General features: G+C 40.2%; 1 protein-coding gene across 3 annotated transcripts in view; it reads right to left on the bottom strand.

Annotated features, from left to right (window-relative positions):
* LOC137192439 (neuropilin-2-like) overlaps positions 1 to 20,020 on the bottom strand; it is a 102,337-nt gene that overhangs the window by 35,899 nt on the left and 46,418 nt on the right. For all 3 annotated transcript variants that reach the window (XM_067603149.1, XM_067603147.1, XM_067603148.1), the window contains exons 8-11: positions 11,473 to 11,617; positions 7,373 to 7,548; positions 5,942 to 6,115; positions 4,232 to 4,376 (exon numbers count right to left, since the gene is read on the bottom strand). In XM_067603149.1, coding sequence (XP_067459250.1) covers positions 4,232 to 4,376; positions 5,942 to 6,115; positions 7,373 to 7,548; positions 11,473 to 11,617 — 640 coding nt within the window. The remainder of the gene's footprint in view (positions 1 to 4,231; positions 4,377 to 5,941; positions 6,116 to 7,372; positions 7,549 to 11,472; positions 11,618 to 20,020) is intronic.

A 20,020-nucleotide genomic window follows, 5' to 3' on the forward strand; every position in this document is an offset into this window, starting at 1 on the left:
ATGCTAAACTACATTATTGTTTGCCCCCTAAGAACCTGGTATCCATAATTTCAGATTTCTTCATTGTAATTGTGTGCTGAGATTGTCTCCCCCATGAGAGGAAATTGTTTTACAGCCCAAGTCCAGGTCAAAGTGCTTCATTGTAAAACATGAAAACAATGCAGGGGCAGTAATGGAAAAGCAATTTCTTTCTGAGTTTGTTAAAGCTGATGTTTAGTGGATATGAGGTTTGTGATTGACACCATATCATATTGTCTTTGTCTATTTTGAACAATGAATAATCTTGTCTTCATTGCAATACAACATGCTGCTTCCACACATGTACACATACCACTTTTTTTGGAAACTATGGATAAGAGGACAAAGATGTTTGTGTTCCTCTCCTCAGTAAATGATTTATGCTGGCAAATCAGTAGTTTGTAAGGCTGATGTCCAACGTTTGACGTGAGTCCAAGTCTGTTATTTATGTCAACAGCAGGAAGTAAACTTGGATACATGCTGATTTTTTCCACATTTCTAATAGTTATACGCTCAATAAAATTCAACAGCTAAGCATGCATGTGGTTAGACCAATAGAGGTCCATGTTCTTCAAGGGTCCACAGAAAGAGAGAGACAGAGAACATAGATCTGAAACAAACTACTGAATAATAGAAGGGCCACTCTGATTGCTGCATCCACTGCAGGCTGGCCGTTGTATGTTTGTGTGTGCGTCAGCGAACATGTGATTGCCTTACATTGCTGATGTCTGTTGTTATTTATGCGTCACTCACTCATTATTCACTCTTTTACTTATCTCCTCCTGCTGAGGAGCATGAGACGGGCACGGTTGAGATTAGATTATACAAATTTCAAGACAGAGAAAGGGTGTTCCTTTTTTTTACAGTAAGGTAACCTCATGGATATCCTGCTTGGTGAGAAAAAAAAAATGGGCTTGATCTGTTTTTTTAAGGCTGCCTGTTTAGAGGAATGGAAAGGATTTGAAAGCGGAACTAAGACAACCTCATAGGATTTAATCTGAATGGAGATGGAAAGGTGCTGTTAGGCCTTTTTTTTCTGTATGACTGACTGTATATCATCCTTCCTGTCTGCAGCCCTGTGTGTGCGTCTACAGTATGTGTGTATGCGTGTGTCTGGATTTATAGGAGAGCTCCACTAGAGTTGAACGTGTGTCAGTTTTTTGTGTGCTCGTGACTATGTGTAAACAGCTGTGTTCAGTGGACTGAAGTTGATGCACTCTGTTGAATATTTTATCTCCACACTCGCTAGCGCACAGACACACACACACACACACACACACACAACGACACACAAGAGCGAGGAGAGAAACACGGTCTCTTCTGTCTTCAGTCAGATGTCCTTTTTCTGTTTTGTTTTCATTCACTGCGTAACACGAGCGAAAACGATTGTTACTGCATGGCTGGTGAGACCATGTGTTTTTTTTCAGTGTTATTATCCTAACGTCATCTAGCATGGTGACAATTAAAAACCAGACAAATTTAATAATATAAACTTGCTCTAAGCCACTTGGATGTAGAATTATCTCAGTGTGTGGTTGTGTGTGGTTGTGTGTGGCATTTAGGGTGGTAGCAGGAGCAATTGTTGCCGTGGTGTTCATGTAAAGCGGGAATGAACTGTTATCTTGTCTAATGCACGGATTACATCCAGAAGGCAAACATCTGGCATGCAGACCTAGACAGCCCAACCAGCAGACAATCACCGCAACTGCAATAGCCACGAGGTTGATCCGTACCGCGGTCATGGAGATGATGGCTGCAGATATAATGCGCATGATGTCATTAGGTGAAAAAACAAGCAGAGTGTATAGACAGAACGAAACATTGCCATTACAAAAATTACAAAAATGGCCATATTAAGTATCTGAGCCTCATGGTTATGGATAATTATCTTCTATGATACCGCTGTTTTATAAGGTTGTGCCGATCACACATGTTCAAATGGTAATGTCAGTTAGAATGGTTGGACGTAGTAGAAATATCACCATTAGACAGAAATATTTTGCTGCCACTGTGCAAGCTAGACGATCAACACAGTAAAAAGTCCCAATTGTTTTTATGTCAAGGCCTATGTTTCACTGTTATATTATTGCGCCTGAAGGTTTTTATATCACATCGTGTTTTATATCAGATGGCATATTTTACACTCTGTTTACTGCCAGTCACCTGAAACTCAAAATGAAAAAAAAAAACAACTACATTTCCACCAGGACAAAGACTTCTGAACATGCCACCTTTCATGTCCTCTCGGTAAGACGCCTTTAACTGGGAGAGTCGTTAAATTAGTTTGAAACCACAAAGTTTAATTGGAGAAACTGTAAATGTAGAGCAAAGTCATGCAATGTGCACTGTAATTGCAAATAATAGTAGTAATACTATTCTCCTTTTAATCATGTAAAGCCATAATTTATAATGGATGAAGCATGTTGCTAAAATTTTCACTATATTTCCAGTTTTTCTGCTGAGTCCTATACCTTTCTGTTTGATGGATTATAATTGATAATCCATGTTATATCAAAAATTACTCACTTGTCATACAAACTAAAATCTTTTTCCTGAAGTAAACTGTTGATTAAAATGAGTTTCATTCATCTTTTGCTGTACATATACAGTCTGAATTTTATTTTTAATACAGCCACGGTAACCTCTTAAAAAGTGTGTTAACAGGAGAGGATGTCCCTTCTCTCCCCATCACCACCAGCCTCCTGGCTAGTCCTGACACATCTAGGATATAGTGGGCTATCTCTCTCTCACAGATACACACACACACACACACACACGTTCAGAAATACAAAATTCTAGTGGCAGGACATCAGTCGCAGTGAACAACCCACTTCGTGCCCACTGGGAACAGGTACGTGTCATTTCCTGTTCTTTTCTTCACCTGTCACATGTCACAATCTGACTAAAGCAGTAAGATCTTATGACACATGGAAGAGAGGGAAGATTGGCCGTAACATAGTCGTATTTTTAACAGGCCGTTCGCAACTATGTATAGAGCGGTATTGCATAGTTACTATTCTTAGGTGTAATTATGATGAATGTGCTCTGATTATTTTATAATACAGGATAGACTTTTAAGAAAAAAAATATCACAACCTCATTGACGAGGTGTCTGTTGTCTGTACTTCACATGCTGGTGAATTTATGCAGCACCATCATTATCGCTCAAGTTAAGAAATAAATGTTGGGAAATGTGCACAATGGCCCGCCTTATTATTGAAATTATTGTGCAGCTGAGAGTAATTTGCTGGCCACATCTAACAAGCTGCATACACCAATAATATATTGTAATAAATGGTACTTACACTGCACAGTAAAGAAATATATAGACTAATGATCTACATTTGTCATTCTTTACACTGAATCATCACTCTTTATAAACATCTGTTTACACCAATCCTTAAGTAGGAAATTATATCAAATATAATATATTTAAGAAAGCAAAGCAAATATTTTTCCAGTTTTAACAGAATAATGACTAGATCATAATTCAACAGACAATATACTGTACCTAATCCTTCACTACATGTTATTAACATAACAATATAGTACAACCACAGCTGGTCACTATTAGTAAAAGTCCCATGACCTAGACATGTTAATCCCTGTCCAGACATGTTGCAATACCTCCTATAGAGCAAGATGATTAACTTCAGCCACTATTACATCTGCATAAACATATACTCAAATACACATGTATTCTTTACATACAGAAGCAGATACTGTACGCAAAGCGTACAGAAATACAAAAATACAAAAGCAGGAATACACATACACGCTCTGAATGCTCACAAACAAACATTCAAACATGCATACATACACACATTCATTACAGAATGTCAGAGAGATTAATGATGTGATATTCACAGCACATTTCAGTCACTAATGTCTTGTAATTATGTTATGTTGATGTTAATTATAGATCATGTCATATACATATATGCAGATAATAATTATGCTTTGATTGCTGGATAATTTGTGTTAATTGTACTTTTCAAGGCTGCGTGTTATTTTACTTGTTATGTGTCATAAACAAAGGAGGTTATTGACACCGTGAATAAGTGTGTTTATTTTTGTCTCATACTACGTACAGTATGTGTGTGCCAAGTGTGTATTCCTTTAAGCGTGTAAGTACATGATGGTGTGCGTATGTTTCTGTCCGGGAGTGTGTGTAACCTTCTGTTATCTTACATATGCACGTGTGTGTTCTTACCAGGCAGGTCACAGCCGAGGACCTCCATCCTCATGCCGATGCCAGCAGGCGACCACCTCTCCGGAAAGACTCTGATGTACTGGGTCACTATCTCTTCAAACCTCCGCACCTCCGGAGTGTCGTAGTGGCTGTTTCCCTCGAAAATCTGATAGGATGATGGAGGCAAAAATGTGAGCGAGAGGTGAACATTTGCAAACTAGATGTAATGTGATTAAACACCGAAAGATGACACATTATAAAAAGAAACTGTCTTCAAATAAATCAAATAAAAATATAGTGTCTGTAGTGATTACAAAATCTTGTTTTCCCTTTTAAAATTTCACAATAAGAACAAGAGTCAGAGTAAAACATTTCCTCTCCTTGTATAAGGGATGTTTTTCTGCCAATTATGAAATTCCGTTCAGTTCATGAACTTAACAGGAAAATCTTAATATGGCAAAGTTCTGTTGCCTGCTTCACTGCATGGCAGCTGCTTTTTTTGACTATAGTCTCTTACAGTAAGATCCTGCTGCTTGAAAACATGTTACAGAAAATCACTGCTTGTCCCAGAGCTTGTCTTTAGATTCAAAGCTATTTTGAAAGGAGTTTACGATACGAAACAGTGAGCGATAAGCTTTACTCCTTGTTCATTTGACTTATGTGACATCTGTCAGAGTGTTGCACTGGTAAATCATTTTGTAGTGAAAACAGCAATGATAAGAGTTTTCTGAGACAATGGAGAAAGATGCAGCAGAGGAAGTAAAATTTTTGTCATATCACCGCTCCACCATTCAAGTCGCATTGAAAAACAATAGCAAAATGTTCAGCCTGTCTTTCCAAAGTCATACAACACCGCTAATCAGCATTGTTTCCTAGCACAGTATGACATGTAAAAATAACAACAGAGAGCGTGTTTCCTTTGATTTTCAAATAATTTTTTTTGAGGTGGCTTGCCAGCCTCTGGCAAAAACAAAAGATTTATTACAAGCTGAAAACTGACTAAACTGCACCAATCTTTTCAAAATGTGGGTTTGTGAAAGCTTTAATATTGGTTTCATTAATTGAATTGTATCTTCTATCTTCTCCATTTCTGGAATTTAAAAAACGTATGAGCAATTTCCCAGGATACTCATTTAAAAAGACAGGCAGATGAGAGAGGAACAGGATTTTACCATCAGGAGAAAAGCCAGGCACTCAGTACTATTAAAGCGTTTTAAGACATAGCCTCAGAAAGGAGACTAGAGTTTAAAGTGCCCTGTCTCACAGTGTGTTAGACTGCCAGCAGTGTTGAGTGCTGATGCAGGAAAGACATTTTAATTAACACCCATGAGAGACAAATAGGGGATGAGTGAACGAGAGGATGAGAGACGGAGAAAAGCAGAGAGCGAGAGTACACAGGACTTAGAGAGAGGCAAAGACAGGAGAGAAGAGAGAATGTGGAGTAAGGTGATTAAATTGAATTATTATCAGAGCTGAGACTGTAATAAAATGGCTTTTTTCCCTCTGAAAATGACAAAGCTGAGAGAGAGAGAGAGAGAGAGACACAGAGGCAAACAGGGAGAGAAAGAAAGAGAGACAGAGGAAGAGCGAAGAGGGATTGAGTTGAAAGACAGCTATAAATAAACAACAAATGGGAGAGAACTGACAGTGACAGTCAGAGAGCGGGGAGTACATATGTATATGTCAGACAGAAAGAGATTGTGTGTGTGTGTGTTTGTGCCCTCCTTTTACCTTAGCAAACCCGGTCTTGCTGTCAGGGATGTAGGTCCAGTCTTTGCTGTTCAAGCTGTGCGCCAGTTTGTACTTCCTGACAAACGCTCTGTTCTCAGTGCTGGTGCTACCCTCCAGCCCTCTGGCACCCTGTGTTATTATGCCACGCACCATCTTGGGCACACCAAGGTCCACCTGTAACATAAACAAACATTATTATTACTGTCAGCTCCTTGTCACCACAGGGGCCTTTAACCTTTCAGATCCCCCGCCTGGACAAACTGTGAGTTTATCCAAGCTATAATCAATCAAATGCTGGTTTTCCATTACCACAACTTTTAAGAACTTGTCAAGCTTTGGAACTAGTTCTTCTTTGCATTTCTATTGTATGTCATAAACTTGGTCAGTTCAAATATACAGTATAAGCCAGTTTGTGGTTTAAACTGGTGTAGTTTTGCAGTTTGCTCTACTGGATGCATTGTGATCTGTGATTTGAGTATAATCCTGTTTCATTTTCTTAATCACTGCTTTGTAGAAGTGTTCAGGATTTGTATAACTGACTACTCTGAATCACCATTGTCACCACTCGAATCAGTCGCTTTTAGCCGTGGAACTTCACTCACTGGTGACTGAGAGCACTTCTGTCATCTCAGCCTTGTTAACAGCTATTCAAAAGCTTACCGAAAGACTGTGAATAGGAACAAATTGTAAAACTTTTTTGCAAGGCCTATAGTACTGAACTGAAACAGTCTGAACCAGCAACAGACTGAACATACAACTGAACCGAAGACAGTCAGAATGAGCAACAAATGTCACAGAGTTATAAATGGTGGGGCTTTCACTCATACTGCTGTTGCGTACTGAAGTGCGTCAGAACAATGATGTGATCAGTTTACCTAGAAAATAAAGAACTAACTATTAATATTTGAACTGAACTGCATGAAGCAATTCAAATCATTAAAATGATTTGTAATTTCCACCTCAACTGTTTTTCCACATGGTTGATTTCAAATTCTTCTAAATGCTGCGATACCCTCTGGTACACCTTCCTGAGTTGATTCCAGCCCCCGTTTTCTCCACGAATGCTTATCAGGACTTGGATGTCCTCATTTCCCCAGCATGCACTTTCCAATGATTTTGTTGGTTTAATGATCGTTGTCATGCCAGAAGCTGTAATAAACGGTTAGATTTTGAGTTTGTTCTCTTTGTTTTGAAGTGTGATGCAATAACACATTCGCTTGATCGATCATGGCACTGGTAGGGGGTGAAATTTAGTTCCAGGAATAATAGAAATATAAAAGCAGAGGCAGCGACAATGGATTCTTGCCCCTGTTTTAAAAAGTTGACTGAGAAAATGAAGAGACTCCCTATTTTCTAACTATAGTCTGCTGTAATGGCAACCAAGCAACCAGTCACACTATAAATAACAAGCTCAGTCATACAGTGACATACCTGCAGCCACTCCTCTCCAGCTATGGGTTGTGTCGGGTTGGGAAACCAGCCTGACCGACTGGCCACCAGCCTGGCTGCACCCATGGAACCGTGGATGTCCCTCATCGAGGATGCAGAAATCTGGGAGTCGGGTAGCAGCCCAGACAACATGCCTTGCAGCTCTGAGCAGGGAGCGTCTGAACAGGAGACAGAGAGAGAAAGTAATAAGAAGACTTTATGTTACAGCTGGGCATTTCCTTAAGAATGAAATAAACTTTTTGATTGATTTCTTAAGCCACAGGTTGGAAAGGTAATTTCGGTTCATTTCATACAGTGGCAACAGAAATGTTGATGCCTTTAGGTTTTTTGTTTATTTTTCACAGAGCTTTCGTTGCAGAGTTATCCTTGCATAGTGATTCACGTCCAAGCAGGGACTGTTTGGAAACTTTACTCTCCTCTCTGTTGGTGCTTTCGTGATCACTACAGTGTTTAAGATTTGACAGGCATTTGCCAAAAACTCCTGAGCCATGTTGTCAGAAAATCAAACACAGAGGAAAAACGATAAGAAAACTGGATTGCTGTGGAAAGAATAATATGAATTTGGTCATTTCCTTCATTAAAAAGGTGAAATGTTGAATGTGATGGATTTCCTTTCTCAAGTCTGAACAATGATTATGTAAAATGTAATTAGAGAGGCAGGAAGGTAGATATTCAATGTAAATGGTCAGGAATGATTTGAAGTTAAAAAAGGGCCAAAACATGTTATTGTTATTATATATTTAAAGGCTATTTAATTTTCACAACAAGAGAGGAAACAGTCCAAAATGTTTTTGTTTCCTAAATCCAGTCTGGCTATTGGGTAGATGCTGTGTTGTTAAAACATTGTATAATTGAAAAACTCCTCATGAATGAATGTGACTTTTAGGTCAGGAGTAATTTACTGTTTGAACTCATCTCGGAGTGAAACTCTTGTGTGATTGTGACATAAATCGTTAAAACAACTACTCTGCAGCCCTTCTGAACTGCTTTCCATCAAACCATTTCATTATTTTTTCCTTCTTGCTGCTGCAAAGTTGATGTATAACTTTAACCAAGCTACCGAAGGGGGATTCTTCATGGGGAATTGAGCCAAGGAACTCCCACGTGGGAGAACTAAATTAAATCATGTTGCAGATCAAAGGGATGCTGTTTATTAGACTGACAAACACGTCTTCGTCTAACAAGAATCAGAATATGTTATTGTCATGAATATTGACGAAAAAACGAAGGGAATCAAACAAAGTGACCATTTGTATTTGGAAATGAATCCAGTGAAAATATGATAAAAAAAGAAGACAGAAAACAAAAGATGTGAGGGAGGAAAAGAGGAGGAGTAATGAAGGGAAGAAGAGGCGAGAGGTGAGGAGCAGAGTAGAAGAGGAGTTAAAGGACAAGGGGAAGATAAAGAGATAGTCAAAAGGTCAAACAAAAAGATGAAGGGAAGGAAGAGAGGAAGGTAGAAGAGGAGAGGCAGGTGAATAGAAAGGGTGAGAAGGATAAAGAGAGATAGGGAAAGAAAAAAAGAAAGCGAGGGAGAGAAGGCTGACAGTGAAGGGTGACGATGATTGATGGTGACATTCCCCGGGTCTTTGTGGAAATGAATGTTTAATGTTGTGACGTTGGCAACCGCGCCTCACTACAGTAAATAATGAATCAACAATAAACAACAGGAGCTATACAGCCATGGTGGATGAGCTCTCTCAAGCTCTATAGCAGACATGAAAAGTGATTATCCAGAAGAAAATTCAATTATAGTATTGTTTATTCTATGTTTCTTATTTTTGCATCTATCTTTTTTAGCAGCTACTGCACTCCAGCAGGCTTTTTTAATACAGAAAGTTGGAGTCGATGAGAATATCATCTCTGGAGATCACAGTAACAGAAATAGCTAGATAATACACACCAGCATGAGAGCACTTAAAGCTCACACACACACATACACACACACAAAAAGGGATACATGCACCAACAAACAGGATAGTTGAATAGTCAAGGTCTCTTTCACAGGTTGAAACACACTTCCACTCACACATGCTCTCATGTTAAGTCCACACATGGGTGCTCACACACTCCCACTGTGCTTTTCCTGATAACGGGGTCTTACAAAAGCTGTAAAGTACACCATTGTGGCTGTACCTGACCCATACACACATGCACACGGCTGCAGTCATACACACACACACATACGGATTTACAAACACGCACACAAGCCTGGTGAGAAAAATGATAAAAGTGCTAAATATAAATGATTGATAGGTGCAGCAGGGCTGAAATAAAATGAGATTAAGGAAGGAGTAGAAGGAGGGATAGGGGAACCAACACTTGTTCGAGGCAGCGACAGGGAAGATTTAAGGGAAGGCCGAGGGGGAGAAAATGAGAGAGGGAGAAAGAAAAAGAGACAAGAGCAGGAAGAGCGGGTAATGGAAGCTGTCAGCAAAGGCAACAGAAGGACGGAGCAAAAGCAGAAGGAGAAGGAAGAAAAACAGAGCAGCACTGAGGAGGGATAGCTAGAAAGTGAGAAAAAAAAGTAGAGCCAGAGACATAAAAGTGTGATTTAAGTTAATGACATGTCACTGACTGACTGCTTTATGTCTGCCTTTATAGGCCTGTGTAGGGCATTATCGCATTCCCCCTGGCGGTGTGTTCATGTGCGCAATTGTCGATATGTCTATGCAGGGAGAGAATCAGACACAATACTGCATGGCTATTAGCAGGTATCTAAGGTTTTCTCTGCAGGTTATAGACATATTTTACTGCAGCTGCGACAGAACGGTTTGTTTTTACCACTGCTTACCTCTAAAGTAACAAACTGTTGTCATCCTTCTCAACAAAAGGAAACTGTCAAGATTTTGCATATCACTGTTTATAGATTCGGAGTTTCTTTCAGGTTCACGATGGATTGCAGATATTACAAAGTAGCAGAGATGGGCAATACATAGGGAAACAGAAACGGCCAAAGGATATGTTGAATGGGTTCTCACTGCTGAGAGTAGTGAGAAAAGTAGGGTGATATATAATGCAATTGCAGGTGTTGAATACGGTGAAAAATAGGTGATTTGAAGACAAGAACACAGGCAAAAAACGTGATATATGCTATCTCTTTTGCCTGCTCTCTTTCTCTCTCTCTCTCTCTCTCTCTCTCTCTCTCTCTCTCTTTCTCTGCCACACACACACACACACATACAGGCATACACATACAAGCAGTATCATATTGTTTTGGTGTGATTGTGATTTGTGTGGGTGCTGAAATAGCCCTCCTAGATAAGAGCATATCTATCCCTCTCAATGGCCACTACAATGGCAGCAGAGAGAGGCCCTAACCTAATAATGATACAGTGAAGCAGAGACACACACGCGCACACACACACACACACACATTCAAATGGATTGAAACTCTCTCTTTTACCATTTCTATAACACACACACACACACACACACAAACACAGACAGTCTAATTAAGTTTTATCTATTTATAGTATTGAGCTGATTATGCTGGTTGAAATCGTGTTTGTTTGCCAGGGCTGCAGATGAAAGCTGAGAGCCTGTTACTCTCTGATGTTATCACCCACACATCACACTCTAGTATTATTCTATTAGGACTGAGTGTGTTTCATGTGTGTATGTGTGTGTGTGTGTGTGCATGTGTGCGTGTGTGCAATGTGTTTAGTGGGAGACAGAGAGGGAGGATATGTATATGAAAGAGCGAGGGCAAGAGTTTGAGAGCACATGAGAGTGGGTGTGTTGCGTGCAATAGATGATACGAAGGACAGGAAAGTATGAATAGAAGCTTTGGATGAATTGATGGATGGACAAATTACTGAATTATTTAGATTATATAAATGTAGAGAAAAGAACAAACTTTCCTTTCCACATTTGCCTGTTCTTTTTCCAGGAAATGAATTCCAAGGGAGTTATTTTTGTTCTGACCCTACCTTCTGACCCCCTGTAAAAGCTAGTATATCACTGGTATAAAACTTGGCAAGACTGCTACCATGTTTTTACAGGAGTGAGTCCCATGAGGAGGTTGGCCAAAAAAAAAGTCAGAGAAGTTGCACAGTTAAAAGACGCTTCATCTGTCTTACCCGTAATCTGACAGCCGTAAAGCTCAAACCGCAGAGCGATGCCATTCTTCCACGTCTGAGGTCTGATTCGTACGAAGCGGGCCAGGACTGGCTGCGGGATCCGATTGAGAACCACCTCTGTGGGGTCAGTGTTGGCATGGAAAACCTACAGAGAGACAGGAAGAGAGGAAATTTAATAATATTATATTGATGGCTGTGGGGACTCTCTGTCTTTCCCTTGTTACCCTCTACAGGAAGGCAGAGGGCATGAGTGAGTAACATAGGAGCTCAGTGTCTGTTTAAGGATATTTCATGACAACACCAGAGCCTGGATACAAATCTTCTAGGTCAACACAACAACAGAACAAACTTGATATCACTGAGTCTCAAATCACCTGGTTTGCTTCAAAATCTGTACATAAGCTCTTATCACAAAACCTCTCAAACAAACCTGAAATCATATATAGATACCACTAGGGCTAAGTGGAAATTTTATTATTGAACTGAGCAGTAGGAATACAACAGGTTAACATTTTAAGGAGTACCCTTATTTGCATTCTGAGAGTGAAATCAAATGATCTGTTGTCTTCAAGTTATATCTGTAATAACTGATTTTTTGTCCACTTGGGGGCAGCTGAATCAAGCAGTGAACATCGACGTTAGCATTCATTTGGAGTCATGTACTGGCCACCTGATGAATATAAGTTCAATATTCACTCTCCTTTTAGCCATGGTTGAGGTCTCTCGTAATTCCTGAGGGAAATATTTGGCTCTTTAGCTTCTAAAAGCTCCGCTGTGTTCACCAGCTCATCGTTGACTTTGTCTTTCTGCCACTTGAAGCTGGGTGGTAGCTTCCAGTAAGTTTTTCAATGAAAACAACACTGATGAGAGTGAAGCAAAACAGTAAAAATGTGAGCCAGGAAACCAAAAAATAACAAGTTGAAAGATGATTAAAAGGGGGTTCAAGACTTAAGGGATAATTATTTCACGGCAAGTGACCTATACCATAAAAGTAGTCATGTGATCCATATTTAATATAAAGATATAGATGTTTGAAGTACAGAACTGGAGTTAAGACATGATTAGCTTAGCTTAGTCAGGCTAGCATGGCTCTGTCCACAGTTAAACACCTTCCAATAACTCCAAAGCTCATTTATTTACACAATGTGTCTTGTTTATTTAACCGGTGCATAAATAAGTGTGAAAACTGTGTGATTTTAGTCACATGGACAACTCAAACATAACTTATCAGCCAACAGTTTAAACACTATTCTAAATCAGTGCACACAAGATATAGGCCATTAACCAACAGGTAACCATAGCAACACAAGTTTATGATTCATGCTGCTCAGTTCAACATGAGTAAAACCGTGTATGTACACACACATAACAGATATACTGAATGTAGTGTTTCTGTTCACAGAGGGTGGAATGAGTGCAAAGGTTTACTCAAACACACACACACACACACACACAGTGTAAGGGCATGCAGTGTGTAAATCAAGGGTGTAAGTATGTGGGACGGCATCCTCTTCTCGCATCCTCTTGACTTATCCACACACACACACACACACACAGACACACACACACATAGGAACTGCTTTGCACACAGAGAGCAAGGGAAAAACACACACGGTCACCCCTCAACGCACAGACATACTCGACATGATATTCACAAATACACTGCTTCCAGACACAACTATCTCACAGAGACACACTGCAGCGCAAACACACACACTGTCTTTCCACTGTGCCCTCCGAGCTCCCACATTTCCTACCATGTGCACACACACACACACACAAAAAAAATGATTTCCTCTCGAAACACGCACAAATACAGATAAAAAAGGAAATTGAATGCAAGAGCACATGGCCAGAGGCATTCTTTATGTCTCTTGACTCTGAGACTTTACATCTCTGTCTATCTGACAGTGTGTCATGTCTCTCTCTCTGTTTATGACTGTCATCTCTGTTGGGCTCACCACAGGAAAAACACAGCTATGCTTCTGTTCTCCCTATCAGTTCACTTCTTTCTTCTTCTTTCTGTATTTCTTTTTTGACATATTTCTCACTCTCTCTAATATATTTCTGTAAATTTAAGGGGGGAAAAAAAAAATCCTCCGTGTTGTTTCATTACAGAACCTCAAAGACTCTTTTCCCTCTGTGCCTCTAACACTCTTTCTATTATGTTACATCAGTGCTGAACACACAACATAGTGTGTTTATTACAGAGAGCAGGCGACCTCATTCAGCAGAGTTAAAGGCCTTGCAATTACTTGGTTGGGTACAAATTTATAGACATTCGCTTTGTTTTTAGGTGTGTGTGTGTGTGTGTCTGCGTGTGTGTAAATTCACTATTTTACTCCTGTTCCAAATCCATTAAACAACAGGACCCTTCAGGGGTGGCAAAGTGTGGATGAAGGGGGTTTCTGACTTACAGGAAAAGGAGCAGAGTACTGGGCCAGCTGGGAATTGAATCCATGAACACTGGGTATACAATACAAAGTCAGACCCAGTGAACTCATGCCCTTTCACTGGCCTTAATACCAGAGACTGTGACCAGTTAAATGATGGAAAAATGCCAAAAGGCCCCCAAAGAGTTAATGGGATTGTGGTAGCTGACTGTAATTACAAGTGTATGTGTGTGTGTGTGTGTGAGTGTGTGTGTGTGTGTGTGTGTGTGTGTGTGCGTGCATGTGTGTAAGTGAGTGTGTCACTGTGTAAAAGTGTAATTATAAAGTCTCACTCTAAGGATTTGGGGCTGGCGGGTGCTTTCTGATTTCCCCTGGTGTGCAGTGAAACATTTCCTTAGCATGTGCACACACAAAAAAAAAAACACACACACACACACTGTCTTGTACATGTGTATGTAAGAGTACATTGACTTTGAATTTTCTGTGCATGTGTGTTTGTGTGAATGCATACGTTGTTACTGTCCTCTATCACCACAGTGTGTTTGTATATCTCTATACATGCTGTCCATGTAAGCAATTACATTACATTACAGGAAAAGTACAATGTTTCGAATCCAAATTGGATCTTCATCATCATGCGGAGATATCAAAGCAGTCCTCGGATATGAACCTGATGTCTGATCAGCTTTGTTCAGGGTCACCAAACAGGGCTGCAACTCTATTTCAAATGCTGCCAAAAGCAAACCTTCCACTGTTAAAAATGTCGCACATTTACATTTACATTTTGTAATTTTGACAGATGCTTTTATCCGAAGCGACTTACAAGCGAGACAAGACAATCGAGCATTATTCCCCTTTATTATATCATGAATAGTAATAGTAGTAGAATAGTATATAGAATAGTAGAATAAAATGATACCACAGCACCACCACAGACACAGAATATCTTTATAATGACTAATGAATAGTCTCTCAAAATATTCTGAATCAATGCTGAACAAACACCACTTTAAAAGCAATTAAAGGCTTTTCTGCCGTGTGACTAAATATTGAGCCGTTAACACTCTGTTTGGTTTATAAATTCACGTTGATATCATCACTTAAACAATGTGTAATGTGTGTAACTTATTTGTTTTTGCTTTATAAAGAGCCATATATCTAAACCCAGCTGTTTTTAGATTGTTAGGTCAGACTAAAACATTATGATGTAGGTCAATAATGTACATCATAGTAAGTGGTGTCACCCTGATGTCAACCTGTGACTTTGAATACATAATGAATTTGATTGATTAACTGACTAGAGGTGACAATAGACAAATGTTTAAACATAACTTGAGAACACTAGTGATCACAAAATGTTATCTGGGTATAAAATAAAGCCCCTCCCCCACAGGTTTTGGCTCTGCAGTGAGAATCCACAGTGAGGAGGTGTAAGAGGATACGTAGCATCCTGGAGGTCTTAAACTCCTAAATTCACTGTTAACAATGTCTAAAAGGCTTCAATAACAATCAGCTAATGGACTGTGTGTGTGTTTCGTGCAGGTTTGTTAATGGTCTGATGTTAAGAGACGAGGCAAGCTGACACCAGGAACGCTGTGGGGTGAACAGCCTTTACACCTCTTCTCTCTCTCTCTTTCTCACACACAAATAGGCCAACGCGGACAAGCAGACATGTGGTTTAACACAACGCTACAAGAACAATCCCAATCAAAAGATCCCTATTCGAATAGTACTTTCATCCCTCGGCGAAGTTCAAAGGTGACAAATGTGGAATGAATACTGTGTTTTCCTTTATTTACACTCTCCTGCTCTACTGAATAACAATCGTGTGCGAGGCAGAAGGACACAAAATTGTGTAGCTGCTTCTACGGTAGTTTGTAGTCAAAAGGCGACTAACTGGGGGCTAACCTAGCGCTACAGGATAGAAAAAGAGCATGACGAGGAATATGTTCACCTCATGGGAAAGGGAAGAACAGGTGTGTGTGTGTGTGTGTGTGTGTGTGGCCGTGTCATGAGCCTGCAGGGCCACAGTCAGTCAGCCAGCGAGGACCAGCGTAGACACGCTGAATTATTCAAATGTCCGTGCTCTGTGTGTGTGTGTTTTGTGACTATGTGTGGATAGAGTTATAAAATAGTAAAACACCCCCCCATCTCCTCTCATTTCATCACACAAGGACATATACACATACACACACACAGAGACTTCAGGGAGGTAACCTGTGTTCGACAGCAGAATCCTATGTGATGGTGTGTGTGTGTGTGTGACAGTACAGTCCACAAATCTCACAAACCAAATGACACATGGCACCCCTATAATATGCCCCTTTGTCCCCTCCCTCTCTTTTTTTTCTCGGCTTTTCTTCCTTCATTTGTCACAAACTCTTTTCTGCCTCTCTCCTTTTGACCTCACTCTCCCTCCTGCCTTTCCCTCACCTCTCAGCCTTCCTCCCTCAACTCTGTCGTTTTATTTTCTTTCCCTTCTCCTGACATCCTCCCAGGCTGCGTTGCTGAGACCTCTGATCTATCCAGAGGGACTTGTGGTCAACACCCTTGTCTGCTATTCTCATTATTCCTCCTCTCCTCCTTGCCTCTGTTCATCTGTCCATCCCTCTTTCTTTTACTCCCCGGTTCCCTTGTGTACACTTCTTTCCCCCCCTTCTGCCTGTTTCCTTCACTCACTTGTTCCCCTATGAACCTCACTTTTCTCCCTCTGGTTTACAACTCTCTTCCTCCCTCCGCATCGCTCAGTTTCTCCTCTCTCTCTCTCTCTCTCAGCGGTCCAGCAGTCACTAAACCGCTCGACCTTTTGCTTGTGTCTTTCTTTCTTTCTCTCTCTGCTAATTTCTTTTAACTTCACTACTCTTTCCATTCATCACAATCTCCTTCCCTGCTCTCCCTCCCTCTCATTCCACCTACATCTCCCTCCTCCACCTCTCTCTCTCTCTCTCTCTCTCTCTCTCTATCCATCCTCCCTCCCACACTCTAAGGTGGGAATAGGAAGTCTTGGCTAAGGTCCAGTGTTGTAATGGCCACAGACAGCGCTGCCTGCAGCAATTCAGTAGGGCTATGTAATGACATTTGTACCACGTCAAGCTTAAATGCACCTTTACAGCAGAACGTCTCAAAGTCTTCCAAACAAAAACTCAAACTGAGACAATGAGACATAATTTCTCAAATTGAGACCTCAGTCATGGAGAAATGCTGCTTTTTCTTTTGTCATGTACCTCCCATAACCAAGCCCAGCGCCAGTTTTATTCACTGAATCATACGGTCGTTCAAGTTATACAGATAGTGTCATTATTTTTTTTCTTTTCCTATTTAACGCAAGTTTACATGAGCAGTCGAATGAACTGACATGACCTGATCATCAAAAAGGAGGAAGAGAGGAGATGATAAGAAAGACAAAACCAGGAAAAGTTAAAAAGTGAAAAATTGCCTTTTTTTTTCCCAATAGAAACACAATGCAACATATTGCTTCTGCAATAATGATTTGTAACATCATCCAGCTTGTGTGTCTCTCTGTGTCTTTTACTTTGCCCATCTGTCTGTTTCCTTCCCCTTCTTTCTCGGGTGCATGTCTGGAGTCAGTATCTGTCATTTGTGAACCTGTCAATTGAATGTAGGAACAAATGCTGTAAGAATATTACTTTCTCCTTTTCCGAAAAAAAAAATCTGTAAGTTAACATGTATTCCATATGTCCCATCTGGTTCACAACAGGCCTTTAATGACATTATCAAATACATTACAGATCACACAAATCATCATGATGTTGTGTGACAGTTGCGCCGCCCCTATGGGCCGGCTCCCAGATGTTAGAAAGTAGAGTGTGTGTGTGTGTGTGTGTGTGTGTGTGTGTGTGTGTGTGTGTGTGCACTTTGTCTATGTTATTAAGAGTTACTGATCTGAGACAAATGTTAACACATGACAAAAAAAAAAGAGTTGTAAACATACATCTGTCCACATGCATGCATGTTTTTGTGTATGTTCCTTTTATGCACATATATAAATAACTGTGTTGTGCTCAAGTGTGTGTTTGCATGAGAGCACACTTTGTGGTTCTTTCTGTCCATGTGGCTCCCATTAAATTTTGTCCTCCTTCAATGCCTCTTGCTCATAAAGCACTAATTCAACAATTCTTCTAGATTAACACACACACACACACACACACACACACACACACACACACACACAGACAAACCCATCACTGTAGCAAACCAGAATGTCATTTGTTCAAGCAGCATAAACTATGTATTCCATGATGACTTTCTCAGAAACATATGGGGGGAGGGAATACGGAGAGAATGATGGACTGTCAAGGGAAGGAAAAGAGGAGAGATGGAAAAGAATGGAAGGATAAGGTGAATGAAGATGTGAAGAGAGTAAGAGAGTAGACAAGATGGGAGGGTTTGATGGATGAAGAGATTTTGAGAGAACTAGTGAAGGGGGTGAGTGAATGAAAATGTCAAGTGAGAGATGGATGGATAGATGGACAGTCCAGAGCAGGTTCAACAAGTTAAGCGGAAAGGAGTGGGGCGGGGGGCACTTTTTATATTGCTGGTGTCTGTAGAAAATCTCAAAGGTATGCTATAAATAAATAATTCTTGTGTAACTTCAAGTTCAGACGAAGAAAAATATGACATGCTTACACTTGATCCCTGCATTAAGTGAGTCAGGCTCTGCTCTCAATTATAAAAACGATTTCCTTGAATTATCCTTTAAATGCAGACGCAGCATTTCACACACCCTAATGATAAAACAGTCTGCCAAAAGATCTTCTTGGCCACTGCTGTTGAGTGATTTATTCATCTTTCTTTAATAAAACACACACTCTCACTTACACCCCAAACGATAACATAGACAGTCAGGGTAGCAAGGCCGCTGCTGACTCGCCGTCTGAGGTATGTCAGCTGAGAAGGGACATCAGACACCAGGTTGCTGACACCATCGTTTCATCATCAGATAAATGACCATCACCTTCTACATCTTTTTTTTTTTTTTTTTTTTTTAGTTGTCTCCTCAAACTTTTCACTCTGCTTCTTCTTTCGTGTGCTCCTCTTCGGAATATGAAGCACCATAACATAAATACCAAATTGTAATACAGTATACATATATATCTAGTTAATGTCCATAATAAACCCATAAAACAGTGATATACAGTAGTGGATCAAATGACACGAGTGGCGACCCAGAGCTGAACCATGAGATTACTGCACAGACTGAACTCACCAGGGGGCCCAACGGCTCAAAAGACCCTTGGCAGTTGGTTAGAGGTTTTTAGCACGTGTGTTTATGTGTGTGTGTGTGTGTGTGTTTGCTAGACAAGGGAGGGTTATTCTACCAGAAGCTGCCGCTGATTTAATCTAAACCAATCCTCCTCTAAGACACAGACATGCATATGCACATGCACACACACTCCTCTGTGTCTCAGCCCTGAAGCGTCTTTCCAGGGTTATCAGGGAATCAAGGGGGGATTATGGGTAATGACACCAACAACTAACCTCAAAACATAATCATTAATCCATTTTACATATTGGATTTTTATTGTTTAGCCTGGTGACAAAAGAAAATTGCTATTTGACTGACAACACAACTGACTGAATGGTGAACTGAATGACTAGTTGAGTCATTTCACCTTCTTTAAATCATAATTCTTTCTAATGACGGCAAAATGTGTTGATTTACTACTGCATAATGCACCATTTAAACAACCATTCAAAATATATTATTTCTCTATTCAACCTAACCTTAGAAAATGTACTGCAATATCTGTAAACTTAATTAAAAAACTTACTATTTCTCCTTCCTTTATCAAGACTTTTTTTTCCCCCTAACTGCCTTTCTCCACATCTCCCTATGTTTTATCCATCAATCACTTCTCTGGGAGTTAGCTGCAGCTATAAGCCTTATGGAATCTGCAGTTCACGGAGGAACCCCAGATGGTTAGACTAGATCTCCTGTTCCCTCTCAGAGTTTTGAGAAGCATTTGTATGTACGCATCTGTGAGTGAGCATACATGCATTATTGTTCATGAAGGAATAAGGGTTTATAGGCTAAAGCTAGACGTGGCGTTAGACCGCAGGACATGTGTGACCGCTAGCAGGGGGAAGAACGGCTGTGATGGAAAAACCAGCCGCAACCACTGGAACAACGCTGG

Source organism: Thunnus thynnus, chromosome 11 (genome assembly GCF_963924715.1).
Source record: "Thunnus thynnus chromosome 11, fThuThy2.1, whole genome shotgun sequence".
Classification (NCBI taxonomy): Eukaryota; Metazoa; Chordata; class Actinopteri; order Scombriformes; family Scombridae; genus Thunnus; species Thunnus thynnus.